The following is a 23,785-nucleotide window of genomic DNA, read 5'->3' as shown; positions in this document are numbered from 1 at the left end:
ATTAATAAATACAGTTTATAAATTGAAATCTGATATACATGTAAGGCCTTCTTTTTTTTTTACTAATAAAAGGAAGAAAAAGAGAGGTTGGTGTATATGTAAAGTTAACGACTAAATTATTCATACCCCTTGTCAATTTGATGTTGTATGTTTTCGTAACTCAAGAGTGACAAGCGGACTGGCTGAATTAGGACCTTTGTTGAGTACTTTGAGATAAAAGCTTTGATATCTCACATTCTAAAGAAACAAAGATCTGGGCAAAGCAATTTTTCACATACTTGAAAAAAATGACAAAACTTGGTAAGGGTATGACTAATTTAGTTGCTAACTGTAGATATTAGATAAATGACGCAATCATGCAAACAAAAGAATTGTCAAGAGAAAGACCAGTTTCAATAAGCCCTTTTTTCAATGACAAATGACAAAAATCAGTGCCAAATCTGCTGATAACCAATCAAAAGCAAGGATTTCACTAGCTTATAACAGAAACTGTCATTTGTCACTGATGACAAGTTTTGTGAAACGAATCCCCCTGAGCCCATTTCACAAAACTTGTCATCAGTGACAGATGACAGTATTTTTTATAAGCTACTGAAATCCTTGCTTCTGATTGGTTATCAGCAGATTTAATTGTCACTGATTTTTGTAATTTGTCATTGAAAACAGGGTTTTGTAAAACACCCCCCTGATATTTCAAACACATCCATCTCACATACCTTTCCTCGCTTGTGAAGCGTAGAGGATTTCTCCGAGAGTAGAGCTTGGAGGTATCCAGACTTCTTCCAGCCACTGAATACAGTCATCCCATGATGGTAACCGACCTCCATGATCTCACGATGACGATGGAAGGCCAAAGTAGCAAAGCTGGGTAGAAGAAGGGAAGAGAAGGGGAACAGAAAACATGCAGTCAGTGGGTTACAGAGGGAATTACACTGTTTTTCACCCATAGCTGAATGAGAGAGATAGTTGTGACATGCACACACACACACATACACAATCAATTCATTGAGTTCCAAATGAATGAGTGAGACTAGAACACAGTGAAGCACAGAAATCTAACTCATCAATTGGAGGCTTAATATTTGGCACAGTAGGAACTACAACAAAGAAAATAATACATATTTGTATAATAATAAATTATTCATATTGTTTCCATGTACTTTCCACATGATTTTATGCATATTCATTATTATACTCATGTTTTGTAAAACAAATTATTCATGTACCATGCCCCAATGAAGTCCCTAATGAAGACAAACAAATGAACATGTCCTGCTTTGACATCACAGAACAACAACAACAACAAATAGAAGGGACAACGCCCTAGTTGGCTAAACAGTTCCCTCCCATAGAGATTGTACATGAGAGGGAACTATTTGGAGCTCCCTGAATTGATGTTTGATCAAGTACTTTGCACTTGTGAACTTTCCTAATAAAGCCATACAAATAAACATATCCTGTTTGGACATCACATAACAACAACAACAATGATTCAAGCTCTATTTGCTTATGTTTCATCACCTTTGTGTGTTCATTCTTTAAACTGTATAATAGTTGCAACTTGTTTTTGATGAAACATTGTTATATTCTTTTTCATGTGAAGTCAATTTAAATGGATTGTAAAATTGAAAATGATTTGTTATATCATATTCTTTTTCATGTGATTTTAACTCCAATGAATTGTGAAATTGTGAACATTCATAAATAAATAAATAAATAAATAAATAGAAGGGCCTAGACCTTACTTGTTGATGGGTGGCCGCATATATTCACAGTAGGAGCTATTCTTCACTTCGTCAAGCATCTTCATAGAGGATACATAGGCCAGACGGGACTGGATCTCATCAAGGCTGGGTACCTGATACCACAAATGTTCATAAGAAAACAATGAGTTTAAGAAAAAAAAACCATAAGTTTGTTTCATGCTTTCACAGTACTACCCCTTGAAAGAATCTTTTCCTTGTAAGCTACAATAAAATATGCCTCTGGAAAATGTTTAAAATTTGAGCATTAATACTCTTAAGAAAATAAAATCCAATAGATTTGCTGTCTTGTCTTATGTGATAAAAAACTCTATAGGAATTTCATTCAAATAATGCATAGCATATTATTATTATTATTATTATTATTTTATTTGGCAAGTCAGGTCACATAAATACAACAATATAACAAACATGAATTGAGAAAAAATCAATAGAAAACATATATAAATATTGTAATAGCAGGTGCATCCGGTCAATCTGCCCGGGTATGGAAAAAGTTAACCTCATAACTATGATCTGCAGACCTTCCTCCCCAAACACCAAAGGAATATTCATAGTTTCCTTGACTTACCCTAACTGGTTCTGTCCATGGATTCCATTTCTTCCACAGCAGCCACCATCCGGACAGCTCATCACCATAGTTAGTAATACTGGAGGTGTCCTCACTGCCTACGTCAATGGCTATGATGGTAGGAACCCCCATCGCACGCATGATGTCAGCTACAATGTAGGATGATATCAAACAATACATTTTGTTCAAAATGATTGTATAATTTAATAGCTTGATTATTTTCTTCTCCCAATCTCGCTCGAGATTAGCCCTTGATAGGCCTTCAGCCTTTTCTAGTCCCTCCACATATAGATTCAAGATTTAAGATTCAAGATTAAAGATTCAAGATAATTTATGTCATGTAAAAAATACATACAATTTGTTTTCGAATATTTGAAGGTGCATACATGTAAATAAATAGATATATATATATATGTACTCAATTATCATGTTATCTATCGTTGATTACTGCCTGCATGTTTTTATTTCTTTTGTAATATTTCAATTTTTCTGTATTGTTGGAGGCGCTATAGCTCAGTCGGTAGAGCAGTGGTCTCGTAATGCGGTGACCTGAGTTCGAAACAAGGCGATGGGCTAGTGCCCTTTGGTAAGGCATTAATCCTCATTACCAGGTCCATCCGAGAGGATCTACAGCCGTCGGCCGTCTGGTTGCTTACTTACAAGCATTTATGCTCTCTTAGCAGTCAGGTAAAATAACAACCACCACCAACCACCACATTTTACGTTTTTTATAAGTTTTTGGAAAATAAATAAAATGAATTGAATTGAAGTGAATTGCATTGATATAAACCAGTTTATCAAAGTGTATGAACAATGGGAACTGTACATAAAGACCACTAGAGGGAAACAGGAAAGCCATCTTAGAGATAGATGGTCTTTCTGTACAGGAAACTTTCCATACAGACAGTTTATAAAGCAAATTTCAATGATTCAACTCCATGTGTCATCTCAGAACCATTAAAGATGACATTAATCATCTTTTTACAAATGACAGCATTAGAATATCTGTATTAAAAATGGAATTTGTCTTGGAAAAGTATTGGGCTCCCCACAGAAGAGCTTTAGGCATCAAATCACCACACCTCCTACATGTAGGTGATCATGCACATTCAATTCTAAAAGGAAATTGTTTTTCTCTTAAGAATACTAAAACTAGGCATAAAAAGGACTTTGGTTATCTTTTCCTAAAGCATATATGTACTGTAGCACAGCCCTTGGCTGCCTAATATGGTAGTTCTTGCATCTATTTATACTAAATGATGGCTTTCTCCTTGTAAATAATGAAAAATTGAATATCTTTACCAGGCAAGTTGTTGACATAGCCACCGTCCAGCAGTAGATGGCCGTCCTTTGGGTCACACAGAGGTGGCAAATACCCTGATAGAGACATGCTTGCCCTGACATAGCGCCATAACGAACCTGGATAGCATAATACAAACAGAATCACAATGGTAAGAGTTCGGGCCTGGGTAACAATGTCTAGGCAAGGAGGGAGCAATTGCAGGTGCATTCAAAATAATTTCTTAACTCCTTCTCTCTACCTCCTCTGTACCCTCCTTCTTCCTTTCTCCTATCATACTCCCTCCTCTCTCCCTATCTCTGTTCCTCCTTCTTTTCTCTCCCTTAATCCTCTCTCTCACTTCTCCCCCTTACCCTTCTTGACGCTTTCCCTCTCCTCTTCCTTCTCCTAATCGAGCACCTCCTTCCAACCACCACCACCACCTTCCAACCACCACCACCACCTACACAACCACCAACACAAACATCATCATCATCATGACTACCAATATCATCACCATTACTGCCATGACGATCATCCTCATCATTTCCACCAACATCATCATCACTTCTACCACCATCACCACTCTCATCACCACCACCACCATCATCACCATCTCTCGTGTTCTTACCACTGGTGTGTAACCTGAGTGCATACTTGGTGATATCTGTTGATATGGTGAAGTATGGCAGCCATAGATCCTCTATCTGTTTATCACCAAACAGGTCACTTATGCTCTTGTTGAAGTTGTGACCTGTATATTTCCACCCCAAAAATATAAGCATTCACATGAATTACTTTACATGAAATAATGTACTTGCATGTGTCTCGATGTAGGTTTACTGTGATGGTAACTACAGTGTTGCTTTGATGTATACCAGAAAGATTTCCTATGTTTAAGGGAATATCTTTGAATGCTACATAAGAGTTTTAACTCCTTTCATTTTCTACCATCTAAAGAGCAGATTGATTACCAAATCCACAGATATGTTTAGTATGCATTTATGTACAAGCATTCACTATTGCAAATACATGGAAAGAAACACAAAGCAGAAACAAATTTTAGACAGAAAGTGGGACTGACATATGGACATAAAGACCACCTGACAACATAAGCCTCCACAACCACCTTACAAAAAAAAAAAAAATCTTGATGTAACTGATCAGCAAAAGTCATTGACCTTTCAAAAGTACACTGACCTGTGAACATGGCAGTAGATGGGTAGGTCAGGTCAATGACCCGCTTCCAGAGGGAGCCAAAGTCCTTGCAGAATCCCTGCAACCTCTTCTCCATGATGGTGCTGTTGACATCCTCGGCGTAGAGCGCCGAGATGAGGGCCCCGATGCTGACCCCGCCCACGATGTCGATAGGGATGCCGTACTCCTCCATCGCCTTGATGATGCCAAGCTGGGATATACCCCTAATATAACAAAGACAGAGATGGTATTCATAATGATAGCAACAGTAAAATTGTTAAAGGTATGACAAAGTTTTGATATGGGGTTATGAATTTGGTTCAAATGAACATATTGGAAGCATATGCGATTTTACAATATTCAATGATCGTTGTCTCGGTTGAAATCGAGTCTAAAGTGATGGAATCGTAATAATAAACTCTTTTGTATAGCGCCCTCTCAAGACTGATATTACTTTAGCTTTAAAACAATGTTTCTGGACTACAATCAACCGATTTGCTATTCCCTTTTGGAAATTATATATCAGAACTGTATATTCTGAGATTTTCATGGTCGCAGCTACCATGGAATGGCCTTAGGCGCTATTTGAAATATTTGAAATTTACTGGGAGCACCGGTAATTTTGTCATTATTCAATTACTCTAAAGCAGAAGAGTTTTAGGGGCTAAGTTTCCTAGTGCTTATGATACATCCACAGGGGCATCCAAATATATCAACATTTCAAAGAATTACTATCCATCCAATTTTCAAAACTTTGCATTACCTTTAAGGTGTAAATAAGGCAAGCACTTATTTCATCAAATACAATTTTCAAGCTCAGAGAGGCATTGCTTCAGATAAAAACTAACCATTATCACTGTGTTGTATGATCAAATTTACTCAAGTAAACTACTACTTGAGAATGAAGTTTATATCATCCAAACAAATAATTTGAAAGTGAGGTGTATCCCACTTTAAATATCTTTTAAGCAATTGCACAACTCAAGGGGTTATTCAACACAAGCTCCTGCGAAAAATTGCTCAATGTCTATAATGTCCCACACTTATTATATTCTTCAACTTCAAACCTAAACCCAACAATGTACCTAACCCTATGCCTTTGCCAAAATAGAGCCTGAGGTAATTGTCCCAGGGACTAATGTCTGGTCACTGAAAGACTTGATTAGAGGCTAAGATTGTCCATTCCCTGTAAAGCCCTAGCTCAGAGGTTGTAAACAATAGATTTTTTTCAAGTAAACTCATCTTCTCTTGATTAGAAAGCGGCCTCCAATATGTATTATCCTCTACTTGAGGTTTAAGGTTTAAGGTTTATTTGTTTATTTGTTTGTTTATTTGTACCAAGGGACTTGGTAATAATCAAAGGGCAATAGCGCACCGACTTGGTTTAGAAACCGGGACCTCCCGGTTACGAGACCACTGCTCTACCATCGAGCCATCACGCCTCCTCATTGCTCGCCCTCTTACCTCGCACCACCCCCGCCGAGAACCAGACCAATGGATGTACCCGTCAAGAAGCGTGCCAGCCGGGAGAAGTCGGACATGGTATCTGCCTTGGTGTCAAAAAGCCGATCGTAGGTCTCTCGTACCCTTGCAGGAGAGCGCTTACTGAACATTCTTTTTGGGCACCGGATATGATGGTGAGATACACACCAACCTCTGGCATTCAGCCACTCTGCAGTTCCACTAGGTGGCCTGTAAAAAACAAAATTAAGTCAAGTGTCACAGATGTTTTTCTTTGATTTTTGTGTATTCATGACATTTAATTGAAGTGTCACAGTTTTTAGTTTTTTATTGTTGTGTATTTAGACATCTAATTTACTACAATGGCCTGCAAAAACAAGGTAGATTAAAGTGCTATGAACATGACATTTTGTATACTGAACATTCCGAAGCCTACTCTAAAAAGAAAAAAATCAGCCTGACCAGAATTTTGACAAATGCACGAGACATCCATTTTAAGCGAAAGGCCTCCTCCTTCCTATTTTCTTCAAAAAGCAAATTGTAAATACGTTTTCTCTTTCATTTTGGTTATTTAATCTAGGACTTAAAATGATGGCTTCCATATAAATGATATTCTCCTCCATGTGTAGAAGAATGAGAACAGAATGGTAACATATCCAGGACTTGGAAAGAAAACAAACAAACAAACTTACTTATAGATACCATCTTTCTCTCTGTGTAGTAGGATGAGTTCTTTCTGTGCCCTGACAGCCAGAGCCTCTAGCTGCGTCTCCATCTCACTCACGTTGTTTGGATCTCGGTCAGCGAGAGCTACAATCAAGATGCAATCAGCCTGGGATGGAGATTTTTATTTTTTTAAGATGGATAAAAAAAGGGTTACTCACATAGTGGCTGACTTCCAAGCTGTTGTGGTTATGAATATATTGTCAATTCCCATGACTCAAGATTCTATAGCAAATAAAGAATAGCAAAATAATATTACTTAAACATACTACCAGTTTTCAATATATTTTGGTGTGGTATTTAAAATAACCCTGACAATTTTTTCATTTTATTTGGCGGGGGGGGGGGGGGGAATGTAAGTTACTGATGAATAGTAAGTAAACAAAAATAATGTCTATTTTCAATAAGAATAATAAGAATATAAAATCTATTAGTGCCGTGGGTATTAATAACCATGAAGTCATAAGTATAATAATAACTAAAGGAGTTATCACATGTCATGTCATTGTTGTCATCCATATATTATTGATTTCCATCAACTTTTGGACTTGTTATTAATGTATTGTACAAAATTACAAAAGAATCTTTCAGAATTTTTTTTTTTGCTGCACTCCCAGCAATATAGATCAGCCACACAATCTGCATCTAAACACCCGCAAATCAGTCAGTGGGATCACTGAAGAATAGAGACGACAACAAACCTGTCTAATACATCTCTGTGTCCAAGCAGTCATTCTCTTGTCGGCTTGATAGAGGACAATGTTATGAAGATCCTCCTGCTGACCGAGCCAGCTGGTCAAACGATACTCATGGACACTAAGAAAAGAGAATCAAAATATTAAAATTATCTATGAGAAATTTTTAAAGAATATTTGAAAATTGTGTAAGTTTTGATTTGGGTATTGCATGATTACGGTAACCAAGGGCGTCTAAAGGAATGTAGATATGCATATTTAGAACCAATGAAAAACTATTTGAGTAATCACAGAATTGTTTAAGAATTTTAGATACCTGAATTCAAACATGTATATACATAAATACATTAATACATTCAAAAATACATTCAAAAATACATTCAAATAAAATATTCATTGTAAAAGCCTGAACATACAAAGGATAGCTGTTATTCCTACTTCATCACTGAAACTCTGATCACTTTTAGGGTCTCTGGACTGTTGAGAGCCAGAAGGTCGTTACTTTACATTAAAGAGTATGAGTTAGTGCTTTTCTAGCTCTAAACAGATGACATCATTTGTTTGTGATGTGAATAGAAAGAACTAAAGATAGATAAATAGATTCTTTTATTGATCCATATTTATAACATAAAAAATTGGCCTCCACTGGCAGCACATAAACAAAATACAATGTAGTTAAAAATAATTGATAAACACAGGTGTATATGTCACATAATGTATATAAATTCACACAAGAGTCATGACATTAACAAAACAAAAAAATGTAGTTACCTGTCAAGAGCTGAACCTCCTAATGTCTGGAGGATGTGCTCCTTAGTAAGCCTCAGAACAGAACCTGTGATAGGGTAGAAACAGGTTTGACAGGTAATTTCATACTTCCTTACATCTTTATCCTTTTATCATTCTTCTTTGCTTATTCTTCCTTTTATCAATACATTGTTTGTTCATTCTCTCATGTTGTCACAACCATTTACTATTTCTGTAACACTTGTATCTTACTACACTCCAAAAGAGTTAAGTTGCTCTAACTCCTTTCACTGCTTCATCTCTTCCATCTGTAGAAGGTATTCACCCCCCCCCTCCTCTCTCTCTCCATCTCCCTATTTTTTTCTCATCTCTTCATGTCTAATCAAACCCCATCCCTCTATACACTCATGACCAGGTCTTTTTCAACCTCATTATAACCAATACTTATAACCAATACTTCCGTACTTTAATTTCCTATTTCCCTCTCCTCTAGTCCACAACCACTCAACTACTCATCTCATACATCCCATCATACTCCCAAGAATACTCGCCAACTTTCCAAACTACTAGGTCAAAGTTCATCAATGGAATAGCACAGCAGCTAATTTCTCATCATTTCAGGTAATAGACCTATGTCCAAACATATTCAAATTTTATGCATACTTTTTAAACAAAGATTGTTCTTGACAACCTGAAAGCTTGCCTGAGACCTGCCCAACCTAGCAACAAGTAATGTATGCAGACTGGATTCCAAATATTGTAGTTCATACATGAATAACAGGTTAATGGAATAATTTGTTGCTAGGTCTTGTTCTTGACAACCTAAAAGCTTGCCTGAGACCTGCCCAACCTAGCGACAAGTAATATATGCAGACTGGATTCCAAATATTGTAGTTCATTCATGAATCACAGGTTTATGGAATAATTTGTCGCTAGCCTGAGGTCGCCAGAAACATCCCTGAATTTGAATATGTTAGATAACTGGTCTATTTCTCGTAGAGCAGCACTTACCCACAGCACTGAGAGAATGTGTCAGCTCCAGGGCAAACCTAGCCAGAGGTACGTCATCGGACCCGGGGATCAGGGCCACGGTGGACAGGTTCTCAACTGTGGTCCTTCTCTCTTCAGCTACAGAGAGATAGGATGCAAAACACTGGATTCATCACACTGTCATATTTCTACAATTCAGTCTACACGTAAGTTGATTCAATGGCATGGATATGGAGTTGTGATGGCTCAGTTTTACAGCAGGTGGTACGTACTGTAACCAGGGCCCCATTTCACAAAACTTGTCATCAGTGACAAATGACAGCTTTTGTTATAAGCTAGTAAAATCCTTGCCTCTGGTTGGTTATCAGCAGGTTTGTCACTATTTTTTTTCATTTGTCATTGAAAAAAGGCTTTGTGAAATGGGTCCCAGGAGAGTTGTGGATTCCAATCCAACTCAATGTGCTAATGCCCTTTGATAAACCATCAATCCCCAATTGTCAAATCCCTCAAAAAAGACTTCCATAAATGGATGGAGGCACTCTTGGAGATCGATCTTTGTAGGGAACCTTTTCCTTCGAAATGTTTCATGGTAGGAACAAAAATTGACATTTCTCACTTGTAAATGTCCACTGTTGTGGGTTTTATTTTCTTCTTGTTGCAGTGCATAGAAATACAAGTCAGCGATATGCACTACTTGAATAGGGAATCATTTTCAAATCATCCCCATAATATCATATTCTAACAAAAACATCACACTGACTGCAGAAATCTTGCATTGTTTTGATTCACTCGAGCAGCCCAAAACATAGATCTTTATGTTTATTAGACTGATACACCCACTTACCCGTCAACTTGGTAGAGCCCATTTTTTCCTCGACCTGACCCAATAACCTCTGACCTAGGATCTCAATCAGACGGGTCACAGTGTGTGGGAACTTCCTCTTGATGAGGTTCAGCATACCAGTGGGTAGCTTGGCCAACTCGGTGTCTCTAAGGAGAGCAAGGAATAGACAGAGGGTTGGGTGACCACAAAAAAAAGGGAGTTTACATGTTTTCAATAGGATTACCACATGGTAATGAAGTGCAGTCTGTTAAAAATGTTACAGCAGAGTGAGCAGACTAAAAGAATACAAATTATACAATACTTAATTTTTTTATTTGAAAATTCAACTCTTAAAGCCACTTCTCTCTTGTCATATGTATACAATGATTTTATCACCCTTAGAATCTATAAATCTAGCACTCTCTGTTATACAATGAGGTTAACTGTTTCCAATAGCTTTGAAAATGCCAACATTTGAAAGGTATCATGATCCTGCTAGTAATATATAATCTGTACAATCCCATACATTTCATTATGCTTCCCCCGCCCTGTCCCATAAGTTATTCCATTAACCTGTTATTAATGAATAAACTACATTACTCTCAATTCAGTCTGCATATATTACTTGTTGCTATATGAGACAAGCCTCGGGCAAGCTTTCAGGTCATCGAGAACAACAAGAAAGTATGCATAAAATTTGAATATGTTAGTATACTGGTCTTTTGATTTTAGGACTTGGTTTCAATTAATCACAATATATAGGGTCCACACATCTCTTCAAATTTAGCACTACGCTTGAGTTAATTCAATCTGCTTCCGAATAACACCAAACTACAGCATTTCTTACACCATCATGCTTCTCCACATACCCAGAACATCCACAGTGAGAGATGACAATGCTTTTCAATCATATTCACCCTGTCTCTGGAATCAACTGCCCCGGAACATCCGTTCAGCACCCACGCAAGAAATATTAACGGAGCACTTGAGGACGTATTTATGTAACTGATTCTCTGACTTTCATACCCTGTAAAGCGCTGTGAAATCGATTGTGTGAGAGCGCTATGTAAATGGACATATCGAGGGTTCAGTGACACAAAGACGTAAGTCCATATCTTGCCAAAATTAGTATTTGATATCAAAATGTTCAGAAAAATGTGGGCTTTCCAGGGAACACAAAGACTTAACTCTGACCATCACCAGATTGAAATCAATGGCTAGTAAAACATAGACTTAACTCCTTAGAGCCCAAGTGCTCAGTGACACATAAACCACTTTTTCTCAAAATGGCTTTTACGTCTTTGTGTCACTGACCCCTCATTATTAAATTATTACATTTCAACCCGTTCTCCTTACCTGATGGCATGCACCGTCGTGACCCTCTCCTTTAAGGTCAACACCTCTACGATACCCACGATCTCCCCACGCCCAAACTCTCCCATCAGTTCCCTCTTACCGGATGGGAGCTGGACCACTGACCTCAGACGACCATTCAAGACGATGTAGGTGCACTGAGATTGGTCCCCTTGCCTAGAATAATAGAAAAATAAAAGAATAAGACCAGGGACCTACAGTGTATTTCACAAAGCCTTTTTTCAATGACAAATGACAAAAATCAGTGACAAATCTGCTAATAACCAATCAGAAGCAAGGATTTCACTAGCTTATAACAAAAACTGTCCTTTGTCACTGTTGACAAGTTTTGTGAAATGGGGCCCAGTTGTCTTTAGAAAAGCATAATCAAGCCATTTGACATACTCATAACATTTATGTTGACGTTGCCTAATCGCGACTTCTGCCACTGCTACCAGCCCTTGCTCACATTTCTATCTATTACCACCATTACACTAAGGTTTGTCCTGGTCATCCCCATCCCTTCCTTTCTTTGTCATTTTCAATCACTCTTCACTCGTTCTTGTCATCCAAACCCTTTCATTTTTCTTGAACAAATGATCAAGTCATCTCAAACTTTTCAATTCAATTCAATTCAATTCAATTCAATTCAATTCAATTCAATTCAATTCATTTCAATTCAATCCAATTCAATCCAATTCAATCCAATTCAATCCAATTCAATTCAATTCAAACAGTGATTTATTTTTCTCGCAGCATAAGCCTGAATTGCACATGTTTTGTAAATACAAGGTATATAATCATTCAAACCGGTCACCACTTTCAGATCATAACCACAAAAGTAAAAAAGCAGAAAGACTAGGCAGCTGAGGGGTTTTTAAGGTACAGATAAACATTTCACCTGTTGATTTTTCTGTGGCCCTTCACATACTCTAGTCCTTTTACTATTTCTTAATTCTTATCTCAAATTATATTTTCCCTTCTTCTTCTCCTTTTGCTAGGGCCGGCACAACTAAGATTTACAATCTTTAACGCTGGCCCTTACTCAACCTGTTCTTTATCTGGATGTATATATTGTCAATGCCTCGTTTTGTATTGTTTCGTTTCGTTTTGTTAAATTTCACTGTATACTTGAATGACTTACATGTTCATTCTTTTTTATCGAGTAAAACAAATAAATTCAAAATCAAATTTGAAAAATTCTTGAGATCTGTACAATATTAAAAAGTAAAATTTTATGTTGACTTACCTGTACACTGCTTTACCAGCTTCTAGTTGCATCCAATCCAAAGCAAAGTCTGTCTGCCTCACAAAGGATGAGAGCTTCTTGACCACCTGATGACCAACCTTCAACACTACCTGGGGATATTCCCTCATGATACTAGATGAATAAAAGAGATAGATGGATGGACTGTCACTGAATGTTAAATTGTTAAGCTCTTCATCTTTCATCTCATTTTCCGATACCCCTCTCTGAAAATCAATGTCTCTCCCTCATTCCTGTCTTTCTTCTATTTTCCCTCTCTCAATCTTTTTCCTTCTCTCTAACTCTATCCTCTCAATCTCTCTCTTTCTCTCTCTCTCTCTCTGTCTCTCTGTCTCTCTCAATCTTCTTCTCTCTCTTTGTCTCCCCTCCTCCTCCTCCTCCTCTCTCTCTCTATGTCTCTCCCTCCCCCTTCCTTCTTCCCACCCTCCCTTCCTCCCTCCCTCCCTCCCTCCCTCCCTCCCTCCCTCCCTCCCTCCCTCCCTCCCTCCCTCCCTCCCTCCCTTTTTCTTACCTGTAGAATCTTGTCTTACTGATAGCGATCACACAGCAGTCCTGTCTGGCTTTGACGGTGAAGAGAGCCGGTTCTCCGGTCAGTACGGCTAACTCACCGATCATCTCACCATGACTTACTACAAACACTGTACGTTCCTTTCCAGAAATCTCGTCAGTCTGCAGCATCAGGAATGATCCTTTCAATAAAAACATTAGGTTGGTTTCCTGCCAAGACAAAATACAAAAAAACAAAATAAATTACAACTTTGAACCTGACCAATGCACAGGAATCCATACATGGTATATTTGTTTAAAACAAAGTAATATCTACCGTGTGAGTCAAAAAAAAGTTTACACCTAGAAAATTGCTAATTATTTAAAAAAGTAATATATGAACAGTAAATTATTATACATCTTATGAAAGAGTGTTTTATTCCAAATCATTTGGTATCATTTTTGTGTGGTATGTGTTCACGCTTGGATAAACAGGAGGCATTGTTCGCGAGAGTGCAAAAGTCGACTCACACTGTATAGCAAACAGTATATAATATTTGATAATATTTGATTTGATCCTAGCCCAGGTTATATCGGATGCATTATTCAACATGTTGACATACTATTTTTTTTACAGTGCAGCTCTTTGGCCATTTCATTAATATATTCTTTTCTCAAAATTCAATTCTCAATAATATCTAGAACCTGCAAATATCTTTGGAGGTTAGGATACTTGTGTGTGACACTGCAACTAATTCATATCTATGCACATCTCAGCACTAAAGACATAGCTCTACATCATTTTCGCTACGATATGTTTATGCTACTTTACTTTCAATGGTATGTAGACATACTACTATTGATTGACCATTCATCTTATCATAAGACAATGTCCAGTCTTACCTGATCACCTTCCTTGACCACTACGCTGCCCACTGGGATGTGAGACAAAGCTATCTGATGGTCAAGCAGGGAGGTGTCCTGAAAAGTGATAGAGAGATAGAAAATGATATTCAAATTTATTTCATGTATCTATTCCAATCAACAAGTTATTTGGTATAGCATCTTTTCCTTGGAGTTTACAAAGTGCATCTCAAACACATACTATAGAGCATCATGACAATCAACAGTGCTTTGTCCAACAAAAGATTAAAGACCCCACCATCTTTGCCAACAAATGTCTCTAGAACTAAAGTAGTATTGAGTTCACTACTTCATTTCCCCATATCTATTTAATCAATAATCATTGAAATGACACCAGCCAATAAAGCTTCATGAAATAGTCATTGTGGCCTCTTTCTTTTCAAACGACCTTCCATGACCATGATTGGCCTCCATGGTATAGCCATGTATAATAGCTGCTAAAGCTAAAGCTACTATAAACATTTCCAAAGTTCATAATGACTTTTTTTGTCACATGTGATATACCATACAAAACCAAATTATTTTTCATTATCCTCATTTTTGTAATCTTGACCTAGAAATGTATAAAGAAATGACTTGAAAAAACAATAGATATTTCACTTCTACGTACATCACATGAACAGTCTCATTGCCACATTTCTTATGCTTTAACAAACAGGAAGGAAAAGATTTTTTCTGGTAAATCTTACTGGAAGTCCAAAAAGTGTCATCAGATCTCTCTTGGCCATCTCTAAGATTTCATCCTCCGAGTAGTCTTTCTTCTCCTCAGATGATCTCTCACTGACTCCCTCCAGGCTCATGGCTCTCTTACGCCCTCCTCCCGACTTGCTTGATGCTGCGGCAGCATTCTCTAATGAAATCTAACAAGAAACAAAAAACAGAAAACTACATTGCAACTGAAAAAGTGGTTGTACAATACATGGTCCTGTGACAATTACTCTGCGGTATTTTCCTACACTAAACAAATTCCTTATTTAAAACCTGAACCTAACACTATGCCAAACCCTAATCATAACCCTAAACATATCCCTAAAACCCATACTTTTTATGAAATAAAGCAATTAATGATTAATGGAGCAATTAATGTGGGAGCAAATGTCAGATTACAGAAAAAGGTAAACCACATAAATCACACCAGTGACGAATAGAAAAATGTTTTAGATACTTTATGAACTGCGTGAGCCTACTAGTTCCATAACCACTGCTTCTGTGCCAACTCATATCTTCCCATTTGTTTTATCACTCTCCAAATTCCAAATGTTTTTGGGGTACTTGGTTTTTCCTAAAGGAGGGTTGCAGAACTATCATAAGTTTTTATAACAATTCCTGACAGCATATTTCATTTTACTTCAAATTGTTTTCGGTTATTACAATTGATAGTTTTTAAGCATTCTTTTTTATTGGGAAGAGAAGAGGAGGAGGAGGGGGAGGAGAGAAGGGGAGGGGGAGGGAAGAAGGGGAGGGGAGAAGGGGAGGGGGAGGCGAGAAGGAGAGAAGGAGAGAAGGGGAGGGGAGGGAGAGAAGGGGAAGGGGAAGGGACAAGGGGAGGGGAGGGAGAAGGGGGAGGGGAGAAGGGGACAAGGTGAGGGGGAGGGGACAAGGGGAAGGGGAGGGGACAAGGGGACAAGGGAAGGGAGAGGGGAGAAGAAGAGGGGGGAATGGGAGGGGGAGGGCGGAGCATTCTCAACATGATGAATAAATGATTATCCTACTCTAGAATGAGTGCAGATGACTAACCTGTCTGAGTGGCTTGGTGTCATCTAGACCGGTGACCCTTGCTCTCCCTGCTGCGGCCTCAAAGTCTGATGTACTCATGCTCAGACGCCCTGTATCATCCACGTCCAGAGAGGTCGCTCTTCGCCAGTTACTGATCGGACCCAAGACACGAGCTAGTGAGGAATAGAAATATGGCAGAAGTTGAATATTAACTCACTATATATATATCTATCTATAAAGTATCTTCTCCCGGTTCGGAGGTTGATTGCAACATCTCTCCATTTCACTTTATCTTCTGCCATTCTGGTGCACTCTTGCAGTTTTAGTCCACTCAGTTCATGACATTCTCTTCCCAGTTAATTCTGGGTCTCCCTCTCGGTATATTTCCTTCCACTCTTCCTTCCAATACATCCTTTAAGAGGCTTTGGTGCCTTTTGACATGAACAAAGTATTTGATTTTACTCTCCTTCACTAATCCTACTAGCGCAATTTGTTTACGCCCTGCCATGTGCAATATCTCTTTCTTGGGTTTCATTCGTTTCCAGGATATTTTCATCATTCTTCTGTAAATCCACATTCCAAAAGATGTTATTTTATTTTCCATGGCCTTGCTTATTGTCCATGTTTCTGCTACTCATTATATGCCACACATTAATAATAATCTGGATTTTCTACAACGTTTAATACGAAATGAGCACTTTACAGATATCATTACCCCGGTCATCGGATTCATTAACGCACAATGTGCACCATCTCCAGTCCCTGGGGTGTATTCCTACCATATGGTCACCATGAGGGGATATGGCAATTAGTAACAAAAAGGCTTTTGTCATCCTATCAGGTCCCCATTTCTCTCCTGGGTATGGGGTGGCAGATGTAGATTAATGTCTTGCCAAAAGACATTAGTGCCATGTCGGGATTGAACCCACAACCTTTGAATTTCAAGTCAAGTGCTTAAACCACTCGACTACGACACCTCTACAATACTCTCGCTGCACCACATTGTCTTTATCATTGGATAGATTTACCAAAGGCTTCAAGATTATTTAAATTGTTTCCGGTGCAAGATCAATTTATACAAGTGCTAAAAGGGTTTTCATGGAGCTAACTTGTTGGGCATCCCATTGAATCTTTTGTTATAAAAGTAACACACATTTCTATGGGATGTCCACAAACTTAGACTTATGTCTGTTTACAGAAACTAGCCCTTGGATGATACTGACCTGATGGAGTAGTAACTGATCCTGACCTTCCCCTCTGTCTAAGGTCCCCGTCGCTCTCTTCCGCTGATAAACAAAACAAAAATAAAACAAAAGCTCTGTCAAAACATGAGACTTATAAACAGATAAACAGATCCCCATCGCTCTACTCAGCTGATAAAATATACATCACAAAAGCTTTGTCGAAATTTTAAAATTTCTATTGAGATTTCTGTCCTGATATCTACAGATGATGGTTTATTCATCCAATGCTTGTTAAGGAAGGAACAGTCACACAGTCTAATACCCCATTCACAGTGGTTTTGAAATTTGTAGCGGCGTTGTAGCGGAGCGGCGACACCGCCATAACACCGCTACAAATGCATTCACAGTAGAAAATTTATCCCGCTGCAGCAGCGGGATAAATATCATGTACCCATTCACGCTGCAGCGGGTGATTTTTATTACCTCCGTAACAAACATGTGTATGCATGGCTCATGACCCGCGAGTGACCCCGATATGACCGGAAATACTTCAGCGCGGGGTTTTCGATTGCTTGAAATTGCGCGCGCTAGCTGTACTTTACACACTCTTCCTCATGTAGCTAGCTCGATTTAGCTATGGATCTATCTATACTTTTACGCTTTTTGTATCCTCGATCATATTACTTTTTAAAAAACTAGCATTTTTATTGCTTCCAGTCAGAATATTTTAATTTTTTGAAGTGTGAAATATTTTTATTTGGATAATTATAATATCTACATAATAATAAAATCAATTTGAATCCACTGGTTACTTTATTTCTATTTCACTTTATGTTCCCCATTGCTGGAGAAAAGAGGTCAGTGATAGGTAAGTAAACAAATCACACGTGTTTGTCGCGGTGTTATAGCGGAGAGCCTTCACACTGAGTAAACACCGCGACAGCAGCGGGACTGTCCCGCTGCTGTAGCTAGGCGAACCTAGCGATAGTTTGTCGCGGCGTTATCGCAAGGCGGTGTTATCCCGCGATAGTTTATAACGGGTCCGAGCCTTCACACTGAAGACAACACCGCGACAGCAGCGGGACAGTCCCGCTGCTGTCGCGGTGTTTGAGGCCACTGTGAATGGGGTATAAGTTGTTAGTATTCTAATTGGCTGGCTCAACAACCCTATAGAAGAAATATTTCGAAAGACATGGTACTGTCGCTTCTCACCTGACTTGAAGACGTCGGTAGCCTCCTCCGCCATGCTAACTCTCAGGACCGTCTCAGCGCTGCTGGTTGAGAGGGCCGAGCTGGATCCCCCTGCTGTGGTTGCCGGTGTAGAGACAACGGACGTCTGTCTCTTGGTTGGACTGCCTGCTTTGCTGTTCATAGCGTGGATGGCTAAGGACTTGCTGCTTATATTGTCCTTGAATGAAAAATAACAACATTACAATGAAATGCTAAAGCACTACGTTATTATATATTTATTTCTGTATTGCAACCAAAACTTAAGGTTGGATTTCAAATAAAAATAAAAATAAAAAGAGATACATATATCGTTAGTATTGATAGTGGTGGTTATTTTACCTGACAGCTAAGAAACCAATTAATGCTTGTTAGTAAGCAACCAGAAGACCAACGGCTTAAGGTCCTCTCCGAGGGACCTGGTAATGAGGATTAATGCCTTACCAAAGGGCACTAGCGCATCGACTTGGTTTCGAACCCGGGTCACCGGATAACGAGACCACTGCTCTATCGACTGAGCTATTGCGCCTCCTACTAACAAATAATTTACACAAGGTCAAAGAAACTGTAGAGCCTGATACATAAATATATGAATAACAATGTGCTACAATCAAATTATGACACATGGTTTCAACTTTGACTTAAAGAATGAAGTGATGAGCAACTTCCAGTGCAAGTTTAATCTATACTGGTGTTAAAAGGGCTGTCATGGAGCTAATCAAGGCCGGTAATGGGTAATTTTGCAAAGCCATTGTGTTGCACAAAGCATTTTTGGTGCCTTATGTTTTGTGCAAAATTTCACAAGTGGCAAACGAGTGATCATACAGAGAGGAGGAGAAAGCAATCAAAGTGTTAATATGATCATTAGTCTACTTACTGGGTTGATGAGCTCAGCGTCCAATCCCAAAAGGTTCTGCAGTGTGAGGAAGGTCACTCGTTGGAGACGGATCATCATCATCTGCACAGGAGAACAAGGGAGGGATGGTGAAGGCTTCATCGAGGTGGTTAGGTTGGGTATCACCCCCAGGTAACTACCCCATGGACAACTACCCATGGAGGGCGGGTAATCGTCCTGGTGGAATTGTCTTAAACTTGCTTGGTAACAAAAAAGAGTAATTCTCGCTACCCTAAATAGGTACGAAAATCTCGAAATTCGCGAGACGAGGTAATTTTCACTCTCTCGGGTCGTCACTACAACTTCCGGTATAGAGTCCCATCCCGCTGGCGCTAGCGCCTGTGTTCTCCAATGAGACCAAAATTATTCCAGAAAAAGTATTTGGGATAGCCTTTGGCATAACCATCTGGATCAATCTGCTCCTTATCGAAATGTCTCGAACAAAGCCGCGATTTTTTGGTCAAATTCACTTTGTCCTTGCGGCGAATCAAGCGCAGCCATGTCGCTCGTGTTCCAGCTTCGGTGGGAAATTTCACCCAAGTCACGGCCTTCATCCACCCCCATTTTTCAGGGTTCTTACGCTTGGAATCATGAGCCCAGCACTGTGCAGCCTCACAAAAGAAAACCATCGTCACTGATGTCAAAAGACGCAAAAAACAACGAATGAAATGTTCAAATAAACGTTGAAATATTTGCGAAAAAAAACAAGACCGAGCAGACGACATATTCGGTGCATACACGTTGTGTGGCGACGGCGTTTTACGTTTGCGCTATCGCGCCTAGTAATATAGCGCCTGCACAGGAAGCTGTAATGTCGAAAAGCTATCCCATAATGCAATGCGCGTTTTCAGGATTTTCCCCGGATCTCGGCAGAATCGCTATTTGGGGTAGCGAGAATTGCAAGCACTGCAGTCCTCCTCTAGAAAATCAGGACTTTAACAAGTTTTTTGTAAAGTAATCCCAATGAAAAAAAAATTATTTTACACTAAATACTAATTTAAAGGAATCACATCAAGCTTAAACAAACTGTTCAAAGACTGCTTGAAAGGCCACAGCAGGGAGTCTCAGCACGGCTCTGTCCTCAGCCGCTTTACAAGATACAGTTTTATACAGTGCAATGTAAACCTTATCAATACAGAAATAAGTCTACTCATCTCTTTCTAGCAGTAGTAATCTGTAAAGTCTGTCCATACCTGTACAACCCTGACCATAGATTCAGGGTACTGTTCAAAGACTGCTTGAAAGGCCACAGCAGGGAGTCTCAGCACAGTTGTATCCTCAGCTGCTTTACAAGATACAGTTTTATACAGTGCAATGTAATCTTATCAATACAGAAATTAGTCTACTCATGTCTTTCTAGCAGTAGTAATCTGTATATTCTGTCCATACCTGTACGACCCTGACCATAGATTCAGGGTACTGTTCAAAGACAGCTTGGAAGGCCACAGCTGGGAGTCTCAGGACAGTCGTATCTTCAGCAGCTTTGCAAGATACAGTCTTATACGGTGCAGAATAACCCTATCAATACAACAACAAGAAAAAAGATGTTATTAATATCTATGTACTGTATTACACTCTCAAGGTTCCCAGCAAGATGTTGTTTACTCTAGGTCCAAATTTACCATCCTATGGAATTGGTTTGAATGGACCATGGCACTCATGTCCTTTGACAAGGCATGAATCTACATTTGCCACTCTCCACCCAGGTGTTGAATGGGTACTCCTTGAAGCTATGAGCACCGAAATCAGTAGCTAAGTAGAGCTGGAATAATATTGGAGTGTCTTGAGCACCTTCCGTGGTGGATATGTGCACTATCAAACATATCCAATAACAATAATATTTTTATAGGTTGAATGTATGCATTAACATCACTGTCAGGGAGGGTGTATCAATAGCATTTCTTTTTTTCTAAAGTTCCCAAAGCTTGGCTTCAAGACCAGTGCCCTGTTGCATAAAACTTACCATTGATGGTAATTTTACCATCAATGGTAACTACCATGGTAACAAGGCTCAACAGCCAATCATAATCAAGGTTTCCATGGAAGTTACTATTGACGGCAAAGTTAACATCAATGGTAAGTTTTGTGCAATGGGCCCAAGTGTGTTATGCAATGCTGAAGACCCTTCATACACTGGTTTTGGATTGCAGCCTACACTAAACTATACTTTCCAGTGGGAAGAAGACATTTAATAGCCTCACGTGGGAACAAGATTTTAAAGCCTATCTGCACTAGTTTGGCCAGGGGGGATTACACCTCCCTGCCTTGTCACTGACAGATGGTTATCTCATCGATTCAGCTTTCAATTAACATAAGAAAAAGTGGACCATGGGGACCAATGGGTACCGCTTAGGCATTGTTTGCTTTATAGAGGGCGCAAGTAGCTACAAGTAGTGCAGTCCCGCTTTAATAAGCAGGCCATTCTTAACCCTTTGTATGCTACTCAAATAACTTCCCTGTGTTACATCATATTTGTCATGGGATAGATATACTAGAGGCTTCAAGATTTGTAAAACTGTTTCCAGTGTTGTATTACTCTTCACAGATATTAAAATGGTTCTCATGAAGCTAATCAATACTGGGGGAGGTGGGGGGAGGGGGGGGGGGGTGTTTCATAAAGCTGTTCGTAAGTGCCCGAGTCGAGCGTACGTGCTCTGAGCTGTGCGTAAGTGCCCTGAGTTGTTCTTAAAGTCCTTCGTAGAGTTGTTTGTAAAGTTACAACAACTTGATGGGTAATTTGTGTAACAGTAAGCAATCCTTCAGTCATTTGGTGCTTATTGTTTTGTGCAAAATTGCATGTGTGGCAAAGGAGCGACAGTGCAGAGAGGCAAAGAAAGCAAGCAAAGGGTTAATGTAGATACTTACTGTGATGACATCCAGGACACTCAGTAAACTGTGTACACTATCACCCTGGGTCACTTCTTTTACTTCATATTCCGATCCATCCTGTAGAAAAAAATACCCCCAAAATAACATTAAACAACTATAACTTTTTATTTCCACTGTGTGACTGACCAATGAGACTCACCGGATTATTACTGCAATGGAGACTGAATTTTGTCTGAATCAGAAACAGCTTGTTATCTTTTTCCAATATCACCTTTATTGTGCGAAACTAAAGGGAAAACAAAGTCAGTCCAGATAACATGTTTTAAAAAACAACGTACAGGACAATCATGCTAAGTAAATAATTCACTTCATGAAATATTGACTGTACATGAAGTGTTTGGGAATTTTGTGAGAGATTCACATTTTTCAATGTTTCCTGCTGTTAAATAATTAAATCATAAATGACACAAATTTTTGAAATTAGCAAAAATATCTTGCAGTAAAAATGGCTGTTGTTCATGTATCACTCAAATTTCTGGTTTACATGAATCCCTACAACACAGGTTTTCTCTTACTTCACCCAAGACTTGCACGTGCAAAGCGAAATCTTATTCTATTCTGATTAGATTGAATCCTATATTGAAAATGGGAATGTGGGTTTGTTAATGTTTGTCGAATATAAATATGGCATAAAACTAACTTACGATCAATGTACCAATTCTTCTTTGCATTGACTTACATACATACATACATATTGATATTTATATAGCGCCTTTACATAAACATGCTCAAAGAGCTTTACATTAGTAAATATAACAGAATTATTATTTTGCTCTCCAAGTGCAGACACTGTAATTTTTTTGTGTAAAGCTGTGTGAAGTAAATCAAAAAGGTTGTGCACCGCATGACCCAAGCCTGGTTCATACAGTACTTACTGGCTCTGTGATGTAGACGACCAGACGGCCACACTGTACAACAAAGATGCTATCATCCGGCTGCCCCCTCTGGAATAGATACGCACCTGCTGGTAGGAATTTACTCTCTACTGATCGACTGAGCTCCAAGAAGAGAGGTCTCTCAAAGTGACCAAACACTCTGGATATAACAAGGATGCAAAGACAATAGGAATGAGATGTATCAATACAGAAAATTACATTTGTAGAGGAATGAATGTGACATTTAACTCCATAATTAACTTAGATTCAGAACTCTCTAAGTCTTAATTTCATCCATGAGAAATGTCTAAAATTGACAATAAGCACTTGGCTACCTCCCTCATACTTCTCTCTCTCTCTCTCTCTCTCTCTCTCTCTCTCTCTCTCTTTATCTCTCTCCTTCGACAAATTTATTTAATAATCATAAATATTGAACATCATAAAATGATTAATATGCATTTAACTGTATGTGAAAAAAAGTGTGCCGTATAAGAAATAAAAAAAAAATCCTCTGTAATTGTTATGTAACCAAATCCCATTTGTAACTTGATTACCAAGTACTCATTGACTCTTTAACTACGACTCATTGACTCTTTAACTACGACTCATTGACTCTTTAACTACAAGGTAACCTTGAGGAAGTTCTTAAGGAAGTCATTTAATGATCTTAATGGCATTCACTTCCTATCATATGATCACTAAGGTAGAAATATAGGCCAT

General features: G+C 38.7%; 1 protein-coding gene across 1 annotated transcript in view; it reads right to left on the bottom strand.

The window, feature by feature from the left end:
* Positions 1-23,785, bottom strand: part of LOC105443374 (patatin-like phospholipase domain-containing protein 7) — a 33,293-nt gene that overhangs the window by 2,850 nt on the left and 6,658 nt on the right. Inside the window, exons 6-29 of the mRNA XM_030997478.1 lie at positions 23,066-23,225; positions 22,167-22,247; positions 20,691-20,819; positions 19,284-19,364; positions 18,392-18,587; positions 17,219-17,281; positions 16,017-16,168; positions 14,969-15,139; positions 14,259-14,336; positions 13,381-13,586; positions 12,852-12,983; positions 11,606-11,779; positions 10,271-10,416; positions 9,448-9,564; positions 8,461-8,524; positions 7,696-7,810; positions 6,964-7,103; positions 6,275-6,502; positions 4,814-5,034; positions 4,245-4,367; positions 3,637-3,753; positions 2,335-2,483; positions 1,746-1,858; positions 717-864 (exon numbers count right to left, since the gene is read on the bottom strand). Coding sequence (XP_030853338.1) covers positions 717-864; positions 1,746-1,858; positions 2,335-2,483; positions 3,637-3,753; positions 4,245-4,367; positions 4,814-5,034; positions 6,275-6,502; positions 6,964-7,103; positions 7,696-7,810; positions 8,461-8,524; positions 9,448-9,564; positions 10,271-10,416; positions 11,606-11,779; positions 12,852-12,983; positions 13,381-13,586; positions 14,259-14,336; positions 14,969-15,139; positions 16,017-16,168; positions 17,219-17,281; positions 18,392-18,587; positions 19,284-19,364; positions 20,691-20,819; positions 22,167-22,247; positions 23,066-23,225 — 3,304 coding nt within the window. The remainder of the gene's footprint in view (positions 1-716; positions 865-1,745; positions 1,859-2,334; positions 2,484-3,636; positions 3,754-4,244; positions 4,368-4,813; positions 5,035-6,274; positions 6,503-6,963; positions 7,104-7,695; positions 7,811-8,460; positions 8,525-9,447; positions 9,565-10,270; positions 10,417-11,605; positions 11,780-12,851; positions 12,984-13,380; positions 13,587-14,258; positions 14,337-14,968; positions 15,140-16,016; positions 16,169-17,218; positions 17,282-18,391; positions 18,588-19,283; positions 19,365-20,690; positions 20,820-22,166; positions 22,248-23,065; positions 23,226-23,785) is intronic.

This window comes from Strongylocentrotus purpuratus, unplaced genomic scaffold (assembly GCF_000002235.5).
Source record: "Strongylocentrotus purpuratus isolate Spur 01 unplaced genomic scaffold, Spur_5.0 spur5_scaffold_4, whole genome shotgun sequence".
NCBI classification, from domain to species: domain Eukaryota; kingdom Metazoa; phylum Echinodermata; class Echinoidea; order Camarodonta; family Strongylocentrotidae; genus Strongylocentrotus; species Strongylocentrotus purpuratus.
This window is presented reverse-complemented; position numbering and strand designations above follow the sequence as displayed.